Source organism: Odontesthes bonariensis, chromosome 12, assembly GCF_027942865.1.
Source record: "Odontesthes bonariensis isolate fOdoBon6 chromosome 12, fOdoBon6.hap1, whole genome shotgun sequence".
Taxonomy (NCBI): Eukaryota; Metazoa; Chordata; class Actinopteri; order Atheriniformes; family Atherinopsidae; genus Odontesthes; species Odontesthes bonariensis.
The window spans coordinates 27539191-27561919 of NC_134517.1; the positions used below are offsets into that span (position 1 = coordinate 27539191).

At 37.4% G+C, this 22729-nt stretch overlaps 1 protein-coding gene across 1 annotated transcript in view; it reads left to right on the forward strand.

Moving 5' to 3' along the window:
- Nucleotides 1-22729, forward strand: part of thsd7ba (thrombospondin, type I, domain containing 7Ba) — a 142535-nt gene that overhangs the window by 101135 nt on the left and 18671 nt on the right. The window contains exons 15-17 of the mRNA XM_075479933.1: nt 14571-14704; nt 15778-15934; nt 21001-21145. Of these exons, the coding sequence (XP_075336048.1) occupies nt 14571-14704; nt 15778-15934; nt 21001-21145 (436 nt within the window). The remainder of the gene's footprint in view (nt 1-14570; nt 14705-15777; nt 15935-21000; nt 21146-22729) is intronic.

Consider the following 22729-nt stretch of genomic DNA (forward strand, 5'->3'; position numbering starts at 1 on the left):
TTGCTCCCTTTTCCACAGCTGGTTACTGTGAGATACTCATTGGCCGAAGTCTAGCAGATGTTTCCCCTTGAGCCACAGCAAGTGATTGGCTCGACAGATGTAATATATGCAGTGCACCATAAGTTATCCTCTCGTCACATGGCTGAGTGAGCACAAAAGATAGGATGAGACATGGAGAGTAAGAGAGACAGAGTGTCACCATGAAAATAATGAGCAAAAATTGGCCAGAATGTCAAATAGACTGCGTAGGAGCAAGTCTGTAAAGCAAGGTCTAAGTATGTTGATAATTAAGTCGTCAAATTCATTTCTTCTTCTTTCTTTTTTTTGCAATGGTAAAATCAGACAATGTACAAGTTAATCAACATGAATAATTCATACATCACTCTCAGTGAAAACGCCCCCTCAGGTTCTCATGTACAAGTGGAAATAGACTTACTTTAAGTGGAAAGATACTTAATTCGCTGAACAGTAAGGCTTTTTTCAGTCTTTGCTAAACTTCTCCTACATTTGTAGGACTACAGTCACAGTCAGAGTTTAGCAATAACAGTATGTCATGTGTCATATCGAGTAAGTCAAAATTTGCCAAAAGGTGTCCTGTGATATCTTTTCACAAAAGAGAATGAATTTGTAAAAGATTAAGCAAATGTATGAGGATATATAAAGAGATATTAATGAAAGAATAAATCTAGAAATAAGATATACGTGACATCAGCAGTCTATTACACATGGCGATAATTCTTTTTGTGTTGAGAACAACGTATCTATGGCGATGACATGGTGGTAGGGCTGCACAATAAATCAAATTGACATTGTTAATGCATTATCAACATACTCTAAATCAATATTATAAAGACAGTTTAATTCAGTCTTGTATCTTAGCTAAGCAGAGCATGGTGGTTATAATGTGATAAGAAACAGTTCAAACTCGAGCTGCTGGTGTGTTCTACATATTAAGCTTGGACTATCTCTGCATGTCATTATATGATGCTGGTTCTTTTTCCATAACTTCTATATATCATCAGGTGGTGAGGATTGTTTTTCCTCACATTGAGCCTTACGCTTTCATCTCACTGTACTGTATTTCTATGTAGTTTAGTATTTAAGAGCTTTGGGGTTATTGTTTAAACTATAAGCATAGTTAAACTGGCCAGCTGCAGCTTATGAAAATATTCTAAAATGGTTATTATTTCCATGGGGTAGGAGGTTGAAAGTTCAAGCTGACACATTTAGCTTCTTCAGCTACGATACACCTCTCTGCGCCCTGAAAAGAAAAGAAAAAAAGAGAAGCATGAATTGCCTGTAGTGTGACCTCGGTTAGCCCTGCAATAGAATGGCAACCTGTGTTGGTCACACCCTACTTCTCAGTACAATAAGCCACATCCTCTGTCGCTCTGTACAGGATAAAGCAAGGAATACAGTATGGCTGGATGGATATAATATTTTAGATATTTAGTGCACGACGTGAATGAGTATCGACACCTGAGTTTTTAACCTTGGTTATGTTACAATCATGTTTATTGTAGAAGAGTAAAACGCAGATTATGAAGCACCCCTTAGTGAACGGGTGCTTCTCGGTGAACACATTTCCAAGTCTGTTTTCCAAGATTTTTAAATGAGGTCCCTGGTAATGCCTCCACTCCACTACTCCTGTCCTACTCAGAAACATCTCCTTATCTGCCCATGTTGTCTGTGAGTGTGTTTTCTGTGCCTGCGGGTCTGGTTGAAGGGTTTTATGTGTGTGTGACAGGAAAAAGGAAAGATATGAGATATTGGTGTGGATAACATGTGAAAATACAAGGCTGAGGAAAAGATTTGCACCAGTCTCTCCTCCTCTTCTTTTTTATTTAACCTATAACAGCTGTACTGTGCACCTCTGACAAGAATTGTCAGGTTACAGACTAAAAGAGAAATCTTAATAATGTACATGACATTGTTTTGTCTGTAGTTTTGTGGAACATATTTTTGTTGAATGTGAAGTTTTTTCTTAATGTTTGTTTGTAATAAAGGTTGTAACAGGAGCACTGACGCACAAACTATTTTTCTGCCAGTTTATGTTGTTCTTATTGGGTTGTTTAGAGGAATTCACAGCTTAGTAATTATTCATGTATTTGTTTTCACACGATTTCACCTCCAAATGTGACTTTTTAAAATCCTCCTTCCAACTGAATTACATACTTCTATCTGTGAAACACAACAACACTGTGTTTATACAAAAAGTGTTTATCATATACTGTATTTATGTTACATTTTTAGCTTGTGTGCTCTGAATGCAGATTGAAGAATAACTGTCTCTTTGAAAATGTCTTATCTTTTTTTTTTTTTTAATTGGCCACTTTCACCTAAAACTTTCTGTATTCAATGAGATATTAAGTAATAATTCAAATTACTTCAACATCCTATTATCATCATCATCCTAAATATCATGATTTCCATCATTACATATGTTGCTATACGTTTATGTGCAACGTTAATATATCTTAACGTCTCTTAAGAACATCAGCAAATCTGTAGTCAGTTCAATTTTCAATGTAGAATTGGGCTATCAATCAGTTAATGGCCTTTTTGATTGGATCCGGGTGACCGCAGACTGATGCAATTCAAAATTTAAACTTATTATTGTGTTCCATTTAGTATCACTTAATCAACAGATGGTGTGGGTTAGAAAAAATATACAAGGTCAGATTAAGATATCATTGAATACATGGGAGGTAAAGATGAAAGTATGTACATTGTTTCACTATTTCACTGTTCATGGATTGTACCTCCAGTGATCTCACATGAATCATGGCTGATATAAAACAACAGCATTAGATATGTTGTCATCTCAGGTTTATAACTGACGACTGTGACACTACTGCATTTTGTGGACAAATGTATCTATTACACATTTTCCTGTGAAACTGGGCTACTCTTACTCTTTCACTTTTCTATAATAGTATAATGTGGTAGTTTTGGTCAACTCATTGCTTTTCTCCATTTCGATCCTGATATTCTTGAGCATTCTTCAATGAGCGAGTTTGAGTACCAACCATTTGATCATGTGACCTCAGCACAGCTCTACAGAGAAAAATAATAGTTTGAACTCTAAATTCCAGTGAAGCTGCTGACAGCACTCTGTGACTCCAAGCAAAGACAGATCTAATATTAGTGTTGTCTGCAAACACATACTGTTTTTGTTCTATTGTTGCCCTTACAAATTACTTTTCTCTTTTTTTAAACCATTTTTATCATTATCGTCAATAATGATTTGCTAGTCCCTCTGTTTTACATCTGAAAATGAAGCATTTGGTCTTTTCCTGGTCATTGGATTCATGATTTAATGTCTTGGCTCAGTCAGGGAGTCTCTTTGTGTTCTTGGCAAATGTCAGAAAGCAATGAGGCTGCTAAAGCAGCTGTCTGTGATGTCTTTTTAGACAAAGCAGTACAGAAAACAATCAAATGCACTTTATCGTTGGGATTCCTTGGAATTTCTTCTTTGCTATTCATACTCCATGAACTAATGGCCACCTGCTGTCGATGAACTGTAGTTCAAGGATAATTTGTGTGCTACAAGCTAAAATGTTTGATCTTGTACTGCTTATAAGTTCATAGGTTATCTGCTGCAAATCAACAAAGGTTTTCATAGTTCATAGTTATTTTTCATTGATGCAACTAAAGAAAAGGAAAGGAATTATGTGTCTTTGTGACAGTGTTTTTAGGCACTTTGTTACCAGCACAAAGCAAAAGCCTGTTTAAAATTGATTCTTTGCTAAACTGTGAGTTATGTGTAGACACAGCACCGGTTCATCCCTTGAGATAGCTGCCTTCTTTTCTGCTCGAATGATTCATAGGTCAGTGTGAAGTGGCTTCACAAACAAAGTCACATACTCTGAAAATGGTCAGGTACAAAGACTGCACAAAAAATAAGTGAAAAAGCTGCTAATGTTTAAAGAAAAAATTCAAAAGACCTTTAAAAACTTGGGGAATTACTGCTCAGGCCACTAAAGATTATGAAAAGTCTGGTTCCATAGAAGCAAAGTATGAGGAAATAAATGGTGGATGAAGATAAATGTATCTTAGCATTGATTCTCCAAATCAGCTGTATTGAGTGTATGTCCCTTCGTGTGAGATAATCAAGTTTTGCACAACACTAGTGATTACAGTTAATCAGCTAATCTCAAAGTAATTTCATTTTCTAAACTTTTGAAGGTCTACCCAAGTGATAGATTTTCACAAAAAACTCTAACTACACTATAGCTCCACCACCCGAGCTTTCCCCTTTAAGGATGTTGCATTGTTTACTGTATTGAATCAAATTTGTTCTAAAAAGAATTTACTCAGATTACATTTATCAGATTACTCATAATCAGTATGTACATGAGCCCAAGTTTCAATAGAACAGCTATCTGAATGCTGTTTGCCCTGTTCAGTATCTCAGAAGTGGAAAAAAAAAAGACCAGATTGATCCTGTCTGGTCAACTAGGTGACACCCCCTGTTATTGGTCGCTTGGACTGTTTGCATTTTTTGTGTCAGTGGTGCGATGGAGAACCGGACTGTTGTTTATAGTCTTGTGGTTAATTTTGTCTTTTGACTAGTAACACCAGTGTTTTATGTTGAGAGTGTGTTGAGATGTTTTCAGTGTCAGCGTGGGTGAGAGCTGTGTTTTAATTAGTTTGAAAATGCGCTACAGACTTATGAAACAAAATTAAAACATTTCAGAAAGTGATTTTAATGAGATCAGCCGTTGCACACAAACTGAAATGTGTAGAAATACAGCACAGCCCCCAGGTCTTACAGTCTTGTTTCCATGCATTCCAGTGAAGACAGGGTGCACAAACCCCAAGACATTGTTGAGTATAACTCTTCTTTAAGCTGCCAAAACATGTCTGCAATGCCTTTAGCAAATTTAGTTTTAGATGTCATATCATTTCAGACTTTCACTATTTTTGACTCTTGAAAATGTGACAACTGGAAAACATAAGTCATCACCCACCGGATGCATACCAAATTACATTTTTGGAATGACTTTCTTTTTCGATATGTAGGAAATATTATATAATAACTAGTTTATGCTAATGCAGTAAAATGTACAATAAATTAATGATGATGCCATCAATCCTATGGCCCCTTGGCCTGTACTCAAGGCACACCATGATGCTGTGACACTCAGTTTGAGATCTTCTGTCCTAGATTACACAAGTATGAAAGAGATGAGCAATACATCAGCCGTGTGCAATACTTTCCACCTGCTGTGTAGACCCAAAAGTGCTTGTGACAGCTCTCTCTATGGCAGACTGCACCACTTGCTTTAAAAGAGGAACTTCATTCCTGCTGTTTTGCGACCGCACAATCACCTTCCCCTCCTCTTTTTTTCTCTGTTTGTACGATACAGATTTTACTTCTTGCTTTATCTCTGTGTCTTAGTTCCTCCCACCTGAGATGGTAGCAGAAGAAGCAAATAAAAGATACTAGGAGAAAGGAATTAAGGCAGGCATTGGATAAAATGAGACATCATTGCTTTTGTGCTGTGAAACAAAATCATTTAATTATTGCATTTGACACAGATGAAACACATGTCCGTTGCTTTGTGAAAACCTAACATTTATTTTATGATCTGTCACATGAAATAAATAAAAAAAAACCAGAAAAAAAACAACTGTAAATCTTTGCTCTTCCTGCAAGCCTCCTTTATTCTCCTACCTATCTGTTCCAGATGCCTCTTAGGAATTCACATATCCTTCAAGATGTTGTACTGAAATTGATTTCTGGTCATAGGCAGAAGGACAAAAGATGAAGGAAACAAGGCACCAAGTAGACAGCACCTAAAATGGAAAAGTATAGTAGCTGCACTCATTTCGCTGCTGAATCGTATGTAAAGAAGAGGGTCTAAGCAGTTTACCCAACAAAGGTGAAACTGCTAGTGTTATGAACAGTGGCATGCAAGACTACTCTGCCCTGTTTAATTTACTCTAAAATTTACTCTTGTTGTATTTCAGCTCAGTCCCACCAGAAGTTATGAAATAGGAACATTTGTCCTCATGTCCACTTCATTGTAGTTTCACGATCCAGCTTCAAAGTTGTGAGATAACAACATTTTTCTAGTCCATGACAATGTATGTTTTACAACCCTAACGTTGTATTTTTTAACATGTAAATTCAACCATGCATATCGATTCCAATACTTAGTCAAAGGTAGAGAGTAGAGAGCTACAGAAGCTACTCTCTTTTTTAATCTTTACTGTGATGTATTTTTCCACTGATCAACTGACATATTTTACAATCTGTCATGAGATCATGTTGTGTACCTAATACTAGTACTTACTAATACTTAATTATGACTTAATTTCTGCTTGTTAATCATGAGTAATTACATGTGCACACCTCACATGCTCAGGAAAATGTGCGGACAATTTGATTCAGTCTTTTTTGCCAATTGCTGTTTACACAAACACATCCCAACGGGAGGCTTTCTGCTGGAGATGAGCTCTCCCGGCTGGAATGCAGGACGGGGGTGTAAGGGAACGGGTGTCTACAGCACGCAGGAGGCAGCAGTTGATGCAGAAATTATGCTGTGGAAATCGCTCAGATGAAAGGACAAACTCTCACCAGTACACTCACTCTCACAGTGGCAGCAAATGTTCCGAGACATTTTCTGACACGTTCATTCATTGTGCCATCCACTGATGTTCCATACATTTTAGAAGAGGTCTAGCTGGAAGATCTCTGCAGAAATTGCACAGCGATTGTGGTGGACATGTGCATTATCCCCTCCTCTTTTACAGACAGTAAAACAGTGGTCTCTTTTTTCAGACAGCGGGAGAGATCTTTTACAATTGTTACTATAGTCTTTTTTTTCTTCTTTTGATAAAAAAAGCTGAAAAAATGTGTGAAACATAGTGTGGAAATTACCTTTTAAAGGTGGTAAGCATTATTACGTGACAGTTTCATGTAATGCAGATTAAGGCCCGTCGTGCTTTTTGAAGACAAACAGGCGTGTAGCAATTTTGGAGCCCCTAAAAAGTAATAGTTTTACACTTTTGCAACATTATGTTAGAACACCATTTTTTTGTGCTGTGGACCACAATAGTTATTACAAGTTCTTAGGTAAAACTACGTTGGTATATTGTATATAATTCAAAAAAAAATTTAAAGAAGTACTCTGTGAACGCTGTCCACATTTTTAGATATATCTGGCTTTATTGTGCTACATTTCCATCTTTATCTCAAGTTTGAACACTCTTTTGGTCAAATTTCATTTGCAAATTTATTTTTTATGTATGTAGTGCAACATTGTAGAAGTATTTAAATGTAAATTTTTCATATGATGTAATATTCTTTCATGATCTATGTTTCCAGAAATGATCATGCATGGTCATTGTACAAGTTCAGCTAAGACTGGAGAAAGCTCTTGTTGAAAAGATGTTAGGCATTCATTTCTTTACCATACTTGGTCACCTGCAACCTTTAACAGACTACAGTTAAAGCTGGAGCATGTCTGTGATGGCTTGTACAGGGTTCAAAACCATGAACCGTTGTGCTTTCTATTAGTTTTTTTTCTTTCTTTGAGGTACATGTAGCTTAAGTAATGAACTCATTACTAATCTAAAAGTGAGGCACATTAGCATGAGCTGAAGTGTGTGGCACAATATATTTGACCACAACTATTGTTGCGGTACAAGGTTAAGTGCTTATGAAATGTCTCAGCTAATGCATTCTTGTCTTGTTAAACTGGGCCTTGGTAATAGATTACAGTGTGAATGAGAAACGGAAATGATTTCAGCGCTCGATAGCCAATCAGTTTCTGCAGTTATGGCCATACTGCTGTTCCACTCTTGAGCCAACACTGACAGGGTCATTGACAGCCTAGATAGTGAGAAACTTGACTGAAGGAAAGTTTCAAAACAGAGGAGCTGAGATAAGGAGGAGGGTTAAAGACAAAACTAAGCTGTATAAAGCTGATTAACAGTATGTTCTATGTGTCTGCAACACTGCAGAGCATAGACGATTATCTTTGTTATCCTCCTCATCTGAAAAGATCCAGATAGAATGGATGAGCAAGTCAGAACTGTTGTTTTAGCACAATCTTTCTGTTGTTGTTGGGTTTTGCCATCCTCAGTTTCAACTTTTAATTAGTGAGTGATTTTCCATTTGTTTGGTTTGCCTGTGTTTGGATGTTTTCAACAGCTGCATTCTCACTCTTTGGAAGCCAGTTTCTTCTCAGCCCCTATTAACTGCATCTATTTTTACATGCTCAATTTACAAATACAAATATTCCAATGGAGTTTTTAGCAAGAATAAAGCTTGTTTTCTGAGCACAATGTTTGCACAAAATTCATACACAAATGTCTTTAGTAAGAGTCTTACAAATGATGTGCTTTCTGGTTTTTGGCACATTTTAACTTGTCATCTCATGAGTACATTTGAGAGGTCATCATCACATGGGAAGAGATCCCAGAGTTTCTCAGAGGAGCCATTGTTTTTTTTAGCTCATCCATGGGCCTGCCGACAGTAATAGCAGAGACTATTTGAAGTCGTAGTCACACGCCGACACTTTGAGAGAGATTTATAGAGTGCTCTGCTTCAAATCTCTGTGTTCCATTTTCTCTCTGTTTACAATAAAAACGCCATCCCGGCATTATAGCCTGTTCACGCTTCTCAGGTCTTTTTGTGTTGGTATTTTCTTTGGTTATTTGTGTGTATTCATGTACATGGTCTTTTTATGTGTGCTGATGTATCTTTCTGTAGGCACCTACAGCAGGTTTGTAAGAAAGCTTTGCAAATTAAATGAAAAATCTGCATCCTTGATCCTTACTGCGAGAGGCTCTGGCAGCTCTGTTATCCTGTGTGTGTGTGTGTGTGTGTGTGTGTGTGTGTGTGTGTGTGTAATATAGCCCTCAATACATCTCAAATTAAATGGATTTTGCTGGAACATTTGGACCAACATCAAGCATCTTTTAGAATAATGGGTTACACACCCTCAGTATAGTTGAGGTGCACTGGTTTGTGTAGTGTGTACTATATATGTAATCTGTATACATCTGATTCTTATAAACATACTGAACTTAGCAAAGAACCATTTTTTATTGTATCTTGGGCATTTTGTTACTGGTAGTCTGTCATAGAGACACATCGTTTATTGACATTTCTAAAGTTGCATCTACAAAAAAATGTTGAATATAACACAGTTTGACAGACATGACATAGTACTGTTACGCCAACAAGGTCAATAGAAAGAGATATTAGCCAAAAAACTCGGCATATCTCAGCTTGATATGCAGTGTGTCCTTAGAAAGTTTGAGGAAACTTGACAAGTGCAGGGAAATGAAGAAGAGTCAGGCCTAAAAGAATTATGTACAACAGATGAACAGTATCATAAAGTGAGGTCCTTAAGGGACAGGATGAAATCTATCTGAAGACTACTGCAGAAAATTACAAGAAAGCTTGTCTAAAAAGGTTTAGGATGTTTGAGGAATATAGGTGATCGTACCAAATCATAGATTTCATGCTCACTAGAGCTGTACACATTAGTTTTTGCCTTGTATGCTGTATCTCTCTTCAGTTTGTCAGATATTTTAACAAATTATTACACTTATTTTCTGTTTTTGTGATGGCTCAAGACTTTTGCACAATATTGTATTTTTTGTTTGAGCCTTACAATTTTTAATCATTAACTGAATGAATGACATTTGCAGAGTACCCACTGGTGCATGCAATGATCACTTCCCAATGGAAAGGCTATTTTTTAGTTGAAAGAAATATATTGCTAGGATAATTTGTCAACAACATGAAGGAATTTTACGTTTAGACTTAGAATTACTCAAATTATTTTTGGACAATACCGAGGACATTCGTAATTGATAGATAAGTCATTTTTGTTAAGTCACTTACATTACCAGTTACTTTTCGGAACCTTGTTTTGATACGCAGCAGGAAGTCTTTCAGAGCATATGGTAATTCATGCTCACAATCTCCAAACAAATTAGTTTCCCTCAGCTGCAAGCCTGGCTACAGCTGTTACAACACTGCAGAACTTTGAAAGTCTCTCAGCAGAATGAATCATTCTGTTTGGGTAATATATCCAGGATTCACTGCAGGTGATGAGGTACCTAATCATCCTTCACCCTCATTAATGAAACCCTGAGCAGAATGCAGTAGATTTTTAAATCAAAGTGAAGCAGAGCTATACATTTCTGTCACTATAGGCAAAACCTAAACTAATGATCATATCATTGTTCTTCTCTCCCTTCCCCAACTTCTGGCTTGTCATGCACTGCTAATATGGACATCCACGCAGGCTCAGGTCAGTGCCATTCATTGTGTTCATTTACTCTGCGTTAGCTAATGAGGACAAAGTGCATGCCAGATCTGTCCAAGTTGCATATTCTCCTTTCCCCTCTGCCACTTTGAGCTCGAGCGAAGACAATAGTTTGATGGAGAGAGTATTACATCGATGGAAATGATTTATGTGAAATACTTTTGGATGATATTCCATCTGATTTCCATCTGCCCTTGAATATTAGGACTTCATTTTATCCTGAATAGTATATTTTTGAGTGTGGGCTCAAATAAATTGAGCAGGGTTATATAGGGTTATATACTTGTATTGCTTATGAAAGAGATTGATTCCAGAACTTTTTAAAAGAGAATAAAAGAGCAGAAATAGAGACGAACCAATGAGTGGTGCTGGTTTGTAGAAGATGATTCAAACTGATTTTCTATTCCACTTTCTTCGGCTCCCTATAAATGTGCGTGACCTTGCAAGCAAATCCTGTATTATTTTTTTTCCTGTCTTTGTTTTGTAGTGCAGTACACCAGGGGTCCGTTTCACGTAGCAGGTTCAACCAACTCTGAGTCTATTCCTGATCTCTGAGTTGATCTACTCTGAAATAGAAAACCCTGAGTTTTCGGTTCCAGAAACGCTGATTTGAGTGAGGTTAATCAACTCCGAGTAAGTTCACCTTGAGTTTAGCGCGTGCACCACAACTTTAAAAAGCCAGCATCAATGGAGCCCTGATTCGACGAGTCACCATGGCAACGGGGAAGAGGAGGGGCTACGTTTTTCACCAACCTCGAATTGGAAATCTTAATGCGCTCATACGGCGAGTTTCAATACGTTTTTAGAAATAAGTGCAACACCGCTGCAGCAGCAAAAGTGTAAGTTTAAATGTAGTCCTTTGCAATCACAATAATATTACAGGGAAACTGCTTGAATGGTAGCCCATTCATTTATTTCATTTAGGTGCAATCCCACCGGGGGAGAAGCTCACTTGGCAGCAGTTTAAGATGAAATATAAAAACATTGTTCAAACAGGTGAGACCTCGGCATGGAGGTACCTCATTTTGATCATGTTTTACACTGTAAAATAAATATTAAGTGGCTATTTGACTGTGCAGTTATTTCATTCCCAACATAATGCTGTTTTCACACACATAAACTAAGTCTTCTCATCTATATCACGTTCTGTTAAATAATTAAGCCTATTTAAACTAACACAGACTTCTACTGAGCCAACAGAAAGAAGGCAGATGCCCGTAAAACGGGTGGTGGCCAGCACCTCTAACGGGAGGGCAGTGGCTGAGGGAATCCACCCCCAAGACACGAGTGCCTTTATAAAATATAATAGGCCTATATATGTCTTTTTTAAGCCTATTCATACAAATATTTATTTGTCTTTTATGTCTTTTTTTTCTTTTGTCCCAACACATTCTGATGGTGCCGCTCAAAAAGGTAATTGTCTGTCAATGCAAAAATCTATGCGCGATCTGATAACCATCTCCGACGAATATTTATTTCTCTGCGCAATAATGCTGCACCTTCATCCACGGGATCGTTGTCAAAAGGACATGTTCGTGAAAAAAGTTGCCTCCTACTGTATCTAATGGACTTATAGAAGTAGAAGAACTCGCTCTGCCTACTGAATGAATGAGGAAATCAAATGGCGTGTGTGGCTGAAAGAGGGCGGAGACAGAAAGAAACTCGAGGTTTCTTGAATAAAACCTGGTCCCGACCAGGTTAGGTTCAGAGAGTCTGTTACTCCGGTAACTGACCGTGAGGTTAAGTTACCTCTCTTTGTGAAACAGGCTTGAGTTACCCCTCTTTCTCTGGGTTGAGTTACCTACCTTTGTGAAACGGAAAACTCAGAGTTTCCCTCATTTCAGGGTTAACCTACTCAGAGTTTTCACTAAACCTGCTACGTGAAACGGACCTCTGCTTTAACCTGACTTTGGTTTAACTGCAGTAAGAGTTTATTCAATATTCAATATCTAATGTGTTGTGGCACTCAAACAATTAACGCTAAGGTAGGACAATGTTTGTCGAAGCCTCTATTGCTCAGTTGGTTTTATGTATTGTGAGGAAAGTCATCCACAAGTCATTTTTTCTGGTGTTACTGAGCTGTGTTTCCGCGGTAGTAGTTGAGAAAGTGAGAGTAGGGCAGTTGCCAGTTTACCCAGCAGGGGCATCTGCAGGGACAGATGGGAGATGATGACGGTGTGTAATAGGCATCTGTGTGGACCGCAGGGGAGGGAATACTCAGCACTCATTCCCACTCTCTTTTCTGTGCACACACACACATATTCATAGACTTTCTGGCACACGTTACAGCTTGTCATAGCTTTTTCCCCAAACTGTCCTCAAGAGCATACCTTTTACTGTGGCAGACAGTTACATAGATTGAGAGTAAACATGTGTTTTACAGGAGCATTGTGCTGCCTGCTCCCTTGGTTATTCAGACACGCTAGATTCACCGGTTGAGTAGGGAGGAGTGAATTGGCTCAAAATCCACCCAATTACATCGACAGCCGATGGGGCTGTTGCCATGGTCGTTGTCATTTTACTTACCCTGTACTGTCCTCCCCATGTCTGGCATAGGTTTTCTTTAGTTTGAACCCTGGTTAAAAAAATGATGGTACACTTTGTACAATGTAAATTTAAACAAAATGCAATTCCCATATCTATATGAAAATATTAGCTTTTGTTAGATTTGATGGCAGTAACAAGTTTACAAAAGGTTGGGATGGGGACAACAGTGGCACTAACAAAAAGTGGCACTGCTGCACCTAATTAGGTTAACTCTCAACCGATTAGCACTGTGATTGAGCATAAAAAGAGCACCTTTGAGAGGTAGAGTCTCTTAGAGGTAAAGATGGGCAGAGGTTTAACAATCTGCAAAAAGATGTGTCAACAAATTGTAAAATTTTAGAATTCTGCTCCTCAGTGTAAATTTATTATGACTTCCAAAGTATATAATATCATCAAAAGATTCTGAGAATATATAATACTTTTGCACAAGAGACAATGAAAATTGACAATGGATGTCCATAATCTTTGGATCCATAATCAGGTGGCACCAAATTAATAAACAGTCTGATTCTGTCATGGAAATCTTTGCTTGGGCTCAGAAATGATTTTCTGTCAATACAGTTTGCTGTCTCATCCACAAATGAGGTTAAAGGTCTTTCATGTAAAGAAGTAGCAATATGTGAACATGATCATCTGAAGAGCCACCATCAATGCTGAAAGGAATAGGTTTTAGAACAACAGATGCTCTCATCCAGATGACATCTTTCTCAGAAAAGGCCTTGCATCTTTCAACAAGACAAGGCTAAACCACATACTGCATCTATTACAAGAGCTTGGCTTTGTGGTAGAAGAGTCCAGGTGCTGGATTGGCCAACCTGAAGTACAGACTTCCACCAACTGAAAACATTTGGTGCATCATTTAAGACAAAATACAACAGAGAAGACCCAGAACTGTTGAGCACTTAGAATCCCAAATCAGATAATAATGGGACAGCATTCCTCTCCCAAAGGTCTAGCAACTGGTCTCCTCAGTTCCCAGATGTTTACAGACTGTTGTTAGAAGAAGAGGGGATGCTACACAGTGGTAAACATGACTTTGTCTCAACTCTTTTGAGATGTGTTGCGATCGTCAAATTGAAGATGAGCTAATATATAAAATAGTTAAATGGGTCACTGTTTTATATGTTTTCTATACTATCTTGTAAATAAGATATTGGTTTATGAGATTTGTAAATTATTGAATTGTATTTTTATTGACATTTTTCACAGTGCCTTAACTGTTTTAGTTCTGGGATTGCAGTTTTTGCCCCTTTCTACCAGCATCTTAATAATCAGCCCCTCTTTAGTACAAAAATCCTTTTTTTAAAAGAGAACTGAACTTCAGTTTTTTCTAAATGTACATGCATGCTTTCAGTTGTGTTTTTTTAATGTTTTATATTTAGCTCCATTCATACTTGGATGTCTAAAATGAAAGCAAAATCGTTCTGACATTAAGCCTCATCAGACCTCAAAGAAGCACAAGTGGAATCCCAGGGAAGCATTAGTGTTTGATCTTGAAATGAATTGTAAGAAAAGGAGGATGCTGGCTCACATTATATGAAATTATACCTGAAAACACAAATATATTCATATGTGTTTAGTGTTTAGGCTGATTCTATACGTGTCAGTTTTTTTTCAAATTCAGGTTGCTACTTTCTTTCTCCTCTTTCTCATATGCTGTATGTCTCTTTCCCTTTGTTTATGTGTGTGTGTGCGTGTGTTTGTGTGTTTGCTTATGCATGCATATAGGTGTACGAGGCAGTGCCATGCGACAGGGAGTGCAGCCAGTATAAGTGGAGGCCCGAGCCCTGGTCCATTTGTACCATCAATGCAGTGAATGACCTGCCAGCCTGCGGGGAGGGAGTCCAAAGCCGCAAGATCAGGTCAGCAAACGGGTTATGGTTGGCAGACTGCTGGTTTGGCACTGCAACACACAACAGGAGGAGCCGGACTGCCAACCCTGCTTTGGCTTGCACTCTCACTAGTCATTCACACTCACAGGGAAAACAATCAGCCACACCAAACTAATGCTCCACAATGAGTGTTGATAGGTTGTTTGCAGTTTAGTGGCACTTAGAATAGCCACAGGGAGAGCAGTGAATTGTTGACTGGAATTGGATTGAGCACCTCTGTAAAAAGTAGACACCGAAAGGGATGCCTTAAGCAAATTCAACTTTAAATTCAAGACGCGAAAACAGGATTGTGCATCTATGGGAGAGAGAAGGTGAAAGTACTATGTGACATAAACGGGAGAAGTTTCCAGAGAGCAAAACAGCCCTGTCCTGATAATGAGCAGTAAAAGAGAAGTCCTCAAATAACTCAGAGTCAAGGACTAGCTGGGAGATAATGAGCCGCTTGAGAAGAGACTGGAAGATTCTACGTTAATAAAACATAAGGTAGCAATTTGGTCATAAATACCTTTTGAAGAGCAATAGGAACCACTTTCTTCCAAAGTTGTTGATGATATAATGCTCCCCAAAAGACATAAAGAAGTAATCCCTCAGGCAATATTAAGAAGAAAGAAGACTTGGTAAATCTAATCACCCAGCCATTTTTCATCTTTTATTTTAGCTGGAGGACAACAATGTCATGCAACCTCCACTTTTGCCTCTGAATGTTAACATGCTGACAATCTCTCACATAACTGTAACAGGTTGCTCTGCTTAGATAGTGAGTTGTTTGAAGAACAATGGCTGTTTCTCTCATTTCTCTTGCAAAAACAGTGGATCTTTTTGAGTCAATGTTGCAGCTTGGTTTAGTTAGATGTTTAGAAAGCTCAAATGGAACAAAGAAGAGACTATTTTGAAAACAAAACTAACTTCACAATCAAGGGGAAGAAAGTAAATCATCAGAATCAGAGTCAGAAACTTTAAGATGCGTTTTTCAAACTCAAATAGAGGCTCAGCTGTGATGGACCTAGATATTACTTATACAGATACATCTGCTGCTCTGCTAGGTGTGTGAAGAAGGGAGCAATGAGTCGGGAGGATGGCAGTGTGGACGATAGTCTATGTGATCAGGACGAAATGCCACCCAGAGCCCAGGTCTGCTTTCTGGCCTGCCCCAGTGATTGTGTATTGGCGCCCTGGGGACCTTGGAGCAGTTGCCCTCTGGTAAGAAGCAAAAATTGTTTGCCTGTTTTAGTTCACTGATTGTGTGCCAGAACAGGAGGGTGACTGATTTGTTGTGTTCTTCATCCATTTGAAATATGTATTCATTTCAAATGCTTTGAAGTGATTGTAGGAAAAGAAGGCAAGGCAAGACAAGGCATCTTTATTTATATAGCGCATTTCATACCACAGGCCTGGCATGACATTTTTTGTCTCTTTCTTGTCATACATTTATTTTAATGCAGTCTCGAAAAAGAATGTGTAATAGTTACATTGGTCCAAAGCACAAAAAACAGCCGTTTTTTAAAAATAAGATTCGAAATTGATAAATTCCAACACCTTCTTAAAATTGTTATATGCCTCATCTGCCTTTCAAAATCTTAACATGCCAAAAGCACAGCATGTCTATGTTTTACATGCATACATTTGCATTATGCAGAACTCTTACAAGGGAAATAATGCACTTGCACTAGATGTTCCAAAACAAGTATTGGAAGGTGTATAAGTGGGTGTAGAGCATGTGGTCTTACACCACAGACTGTCACACAAGGTTTGAACCCCATCCAAACATTCTTCATAAACTTTTCACTGTTCAACTTTGATGTCAATCGCAGCAGGTTAGGATTAGGCATAAAAAAAAATACATGATTAAGTTGAGATGATAGTAAAGCCGTCATTCGGGTTTGGAATAAAAAACAAATAGGGAGGCTTAAATGAGAATAGGTACATTACAGGTTGGTATTGTGTCACCTGAACACTACCTTATACTAAACAACAGACAATGAAAAACATTGCCATCTGATCATTTATGGACCCACATGATATTACAGTTTGAACAAAACTGTGAATATGGATAAATGTACCTTTTTCATCTTTTCTTGTGAGACTGATCTGTAGATTTACATAAGTTGTGGACATTTCAGTGTGTTATCAATTTACATCTAAGTAAATACAATTAGTTTAATCTCATATGTGAAGCTTGTAAAAGATTAAAGAAGAAAAGTGGCCATTTTAACTTCAAGTAGTGCATAAGTTAACAATTTCCATAATATAGTAATAGTTGTGGGAATTGATTGAATTTGAGTTTACAAATATTTGCTGCTCGCAGCCTTACAAATGCTAAAATATGCTTTCTGACCTCATTTAAAATCATATTTATGTCATTAAAAATTAATGTGTTTTGTATGGTCCAAATTTGCACAATGCAAATATCTGAGACTTTTTAAAATTCAGATAACAGCTTTCAGACTAAAAATACTGACTACTGTTCATTATTTATATGATTATGTCATAGTTATGCTTGGAAGAAAGCATGATGTGTCATTAAATAAAAAAATAATAATAACAATAATAAAAAATATTGTAAAACAGTGCAGCAAAATTTGATTTTTTTTTATATAATATCATATGTACCACAAATTGACTTCATCAGAATGTCTTAGTAAGTTGTTGAGAGTCATTTGTAACAAAAAAAAATAATCAACCTTTTGGCCAATTTTGAGCACAAAATAAATTGTGTTTACCAATGTGTTACCATTTTCCACTAAAGCTTAGGCCTCAGGCTTAAACAGTGCTGCCTATGTTCCCCAGTGTTTGTAGCCACAGGCTAGAGGTGACATAGCCATGTAACAATCTTATGGATTTTCTGTCAGACATAACAGTTCATTGAACTGGAACATTGGAGTCAGAGAAAGAGCAGGATGCGGAAAAAAGAGCTAGTGAGAGCACTTAATTAGTCTCTACATTTAATCTCATTCAGTCTTTCTATCTGCAACTTCTAGCAGCACTGATAGAAACACACATAAATGCATCAGTGGATATGATAATCGTAAAACTTTTAACTTGGAGGATGATTTTGAGAAAAATAGATCCACAATGAAAACTGTAGGATTATTTGTTTGTACGATTAAAACACACATTGCGCAGTTGAGATGGAGGTCCAGTATTTGATGTTTAGCACTGAGATGATGGTTTAAACACTGGTTCAGTCTGGTTTATTTTGTTTTGTTGAAACTGAATCACATGAGGTTTGGCTCCGAACCTACAAATTATGCAAAATATAAGAATGATTTGTGTGTTTTGTTCCAGTCCTGTCAGTAGTCATACAAAAAAAAAAAAAAAAAAGTAAGAAAAAATGGAATCTTACAGCAAAGTTTTCATGTAATCAATTGAATTTTAACCAAATGCACAATGAATAAATAAATAAATGTCAGCATTCAATTTAGTCCACTTTGGCCTCCATGAATATCAACTTTAGATAATACAAAGAATAAATTGAATTATCTACACTTGCTGTACGATACATATTGTCTGGCTGCTTTTACCTTCAAAATGTCAGTACAGTCTGTACAGTTAAAGTTTTTTTTAACTTTTCTTTCATGATTTAACTGATATCCTTTATCTTTTCAAAACTCCCTCACCCCCACCTGTTGGCATCTGACTAACTCAGACATTAAGCTTTGTGAGAAAAAGATCTTAAAAGTATGTATCTTAATTCAAATGCTGTAAAAGAATAACTATCACCTGTCCATGCTTCATGTTTGACACAGAAAGAAACATCCTTTCTGTGCATGGTGCCTGTCCACTAAATTAGGAGGTTATATAATTGCCCTAAGTCATCCCTGCAAAGTTCTTCTTTAATTTGGAATATTTGCCACACCAAAAATGTATCATGTTTAACGTGCATGGCTCAAGGCAATGTTTCCTCCAGGTCAGTCAGCAGAGTAAAATTTTGTCAACTAATGTGTTACATATGAATAATCTAAATGTTTCTCAGGCAGAAGAGCCCAGTGCACTCCCACCTTATCGTATAGTGAAGCTCTGTAAGGAACATTGATGATTTAAAAAGGTTTTAGGCAATTTTCTATCAGACTGTGATTTTTTTTTTTAACACTAGCCAGGAAGTTTTAATGCCAAAACCTAATCAAAAACTAAGTTTGAATTTCGAATGGAAGTGAAAAGTGTCTTGCATGGAACTGATAAGAGACGGAAACATTAGAATCCAAGTTGAAACACAGTAAAAAATATTGTGGGGTCCTCTGACTTCATCCAATCCTGCAGCCTCCAACGTGAGCTTGTGCGCTGGTGGCTAAGGCATTTGTTCATGCAGGACAAGGCCTAAGTAGGTTTTTTAAAACATATCATGTTTTACTTAGGGAACTGGGCCACAATCTCACACATAAACCAATGAGTCCCAATATGACATCAATGTGTTCATAAATGAAGAATTTCAGTGTTAAGGTCCCCTGCCCTCAAATGAACAATAGTCCTACGTTCTCTGAGAAGAAACAATTTCATATTCAGGTTGACAAAGCTAGTCGTAATGACTGCATAATTGGTAACACTTCGAGATAATTAACAGCACTGGAACAGAAACTCCATTTTGTGTGGGTGTTTCTATCTGGGAAATGTGAAAATGTATGTGAAACTCAGCGGAACCTATGGCAGCCCAGCTTGCAAATTAACATTTTCATTTAGCTTTTAGTTAATTGATTTTAGGAGCTCAGTCGCTTTTTTTTTCCTTAATGTATACTAGAATAAAGTATAAAGTTCTGTTGTACTGTAAGGTAAAGAAAAAAATAATCTTAACTTGGTCCCAATGTGTCAGCTGCTGGGAGCTCAAATTTTAGTTTTCAGAATGCTGGACCTCACAGAAGATTGCATGTGGCATACAAATGTATGTGTGTTTCTGTGAACACGATAACAGTACAGTGAGTGCAGCTGATTGATAAGCCTCACACACAGGTCCATCATTAGGAGCTGACAGTGATTGAGGTGTGTGTCCTTGTGCATCAGGTGCAGAGGCACAAATGCTGCTCAGTGCAAAGACCTTTATCTGTTTCCCCTTCAATCAGAAGCTCACTCTTCATCCACATTTACACTTCCTCTGGCCACAGATTTCCATGCTCACATAATGTGGCGTGAATGATTTACACATTCTTATCATGCCTGCTGGTTGATATTTGGTGAATGTTCTCATAATTCCACTCACAGTAACTGTCATGCCTGCTTTCATCTGTGCAGAGATTAAAATATATTTAGACAGATAAGTAATAGTGAATGTGCATAAACATGAAGTATTTAATACCAAAGGGTTTTTATTGTGTGTGATAATATCATTAGAAGCATCCGTACATTATTTTGTGATACTATGTCATTACAACTATTTATTTTCTCATAATGACATGATACTATTCTATTAATGTGATGTGACAGTATTAAAGTTCACTTTTGTAAGTATATACCATATATAGAAGGCTATAAAAATCAAACCGAATTAATTATATATTAAAATAAAACATGTATGCAATGTCTGCATTATAAATAGATTACTTCTACACAGTGGCTTTTAATTGTATATGGTGTTTTCCATACACACAAGTAAATTCTCAAAGTCTGGTAGAAAATGGCAAATAGTTCCTGGAGAGTTTGCATTCATTGTTTTTTCTTACGTAGAAATCACAAGCACTTTCTTTCATTCTAATACTGACACATTAACATTATCTTATTGACCATAGGACGAAAGCTGTGGTATTGTTTTTATGAATAACTTCATCGATATGCACTCAAGAGGAAAAATACAATACTAGTGTGAACGCAGCAGGTCATATCTGATTTAAACCCAGAGCTGACTTTACCTTTCATTCTCTTTCTGCAACAAAAACAGAGAGTGTGTTTATCAGGAGAGGAGCTGACAATATATTCCCACAAAAATAAGCAAGTACAAATAAAATCCAATAGTTTACTCCTTTAAATGTCTTTAGAGGATGTTTTCCTTAAGTTTATCCTTGAGAGAGACAACAAGAAGAATATATTAGAACGGACTGAAAAGTATGAATGACTGTAAAAGTAAATTAAAGTTACAGCTGTAAAAGACAGTTGTCATGTTAGGATAAATTTAGAATTAGTCACACACAGCAGAAGGATAATGCAATATTTAATCTGAATCTGTTAGTCCGGTGGTTATAGGTGCATGTGCAACAGGATGCTTAGATTCCAACTGGCTTTGTCCTTTAACCCTCGTTTCCAAAACTAAAGCTACTCTTTTTGGTGCTGTCATTGTTATGCAGCAATGTGATCCAGGAACAGCAAGGAACAGAAGCAGACTTATCATCCGCCTCCCATCCTCGGATAGCGCTGCCTGCCCAGAGCTGATCCAGTCAGATCCATGTGTTCTCAACAGTACCTGCTTCACCTACCAGTACAAAGTCACAGGTAGGAGATCAACACGTGATGGCTGAGCAGACACTGCAGTGTAGCAACACTCACCTGCACTCTTTATGAATATGTTTTTGATGTGTGTTCTTACAGTTACCACCTGACAATCACTCCAACGCCTTACTGTTTAACATGCTATACCATAGTACACAAAATGATAGGCAACATTGGCATTTTGAATGCCGATGACCTGTTATTTTCGCCGTCAGGACTACTTGACTATCTTTACCTGCAGATCTGTCAGGTCGGGGTAGGTTGGCAGGACACGGAAGCGGACTCCAGAAGTGAGAAAAGCAAGCTTGGTTTATTTACAAGTTAAGATAAAACAAAAAGAGCAGCTGAGACGGATAACAAGACTGTGAAATCAAAACATGAACATGACTAGGACAAAAACAAAACAAACGACTAAGCATGGCATGGCATGGAAAAAACACTTAACTTTAGGTTTGTGGCTTCGTGGCATGAAGGGGTGAAAATCAAGGAAAAGATCTCACAAAAAGACAGGGGAGCCTGGAAACTAAATAGGGAACTGGGTGATTGTGAATGAGTGCAGCTGGGGACAATGAACAGGTGATGTGAGTGAAACTAATGAGCAAACAGAAACTGTGGGGAAGGCAATGGCAAAACTAAATACAAGACCTGGCTAAAACATGAACTCAAAAACCAAAGCATAAACCTAAAACATGATAAAACATCAAACTAAAAACATGGGGAAAATCCCATGGGCGTGACAATCTCTATGTTTCTTGGAGATCTAATCTAATCAGTCGAGTGTTATAGATACCTAGAAATCTGGCTAGAGAGCAAATAACACAAAAAGAAAATGAACATGGCATTGCTCAAATAATCAAAGATGGCATATCATGAAAAATTCACTTTGTCATGGTTTTATGACCCAGTCATTCTTTCAGTCTAGAGATATGAACTATATGAAAAAATATCTATATTCTCATTTTCTTCCCCTTCTCCTCACATTAGAGAGTGGATCGCTGAATGAATAATAAAGGTTTGCACCCCTTGTCATGCCTCAAAAGGATAAGCACTGCGTGGTCGATCAGACGCCACCAGTGTCAATCCTCTGACACTGCAAATGTTCAGCTACCTGGCAGACCACCATTGTGGCAACTCTGCCTGATTTCCTTATTTCTGAATATTGTTTTACAGATATATAACGCTAGATACTTATCCCAAGTCTGAACTATGGTTACATTGGTTACTTTTACCCTGTGGATTAGTCATGAAAGAGTTCAATACAGCTTTAAGTTTGTACACTTAGTTTCCTGAGGGATTTTAATGAGCTGTTGTTATTCCCACATATTCTTAATTGTATTGAAGGATCAACAAGAATAGGTTATAATGCTTTAATATTATATTTTTACAGCACCTACTGCACCTCACATAACCCTCTGTTTTAAAATGCTGTTTCATTTCCTGATTCTGTAAGGTCCCTCTCCCTAAAAGCCCACTTTGCTCAAATTGATCAGCAGATCAAATGGTTGTGAAGTATGAGGAAGGTCATTTATTTTAGCTCTGCCAAACTATAGCTACTAGTTTTGTATCATGCAAATGTGCTAAATGGGT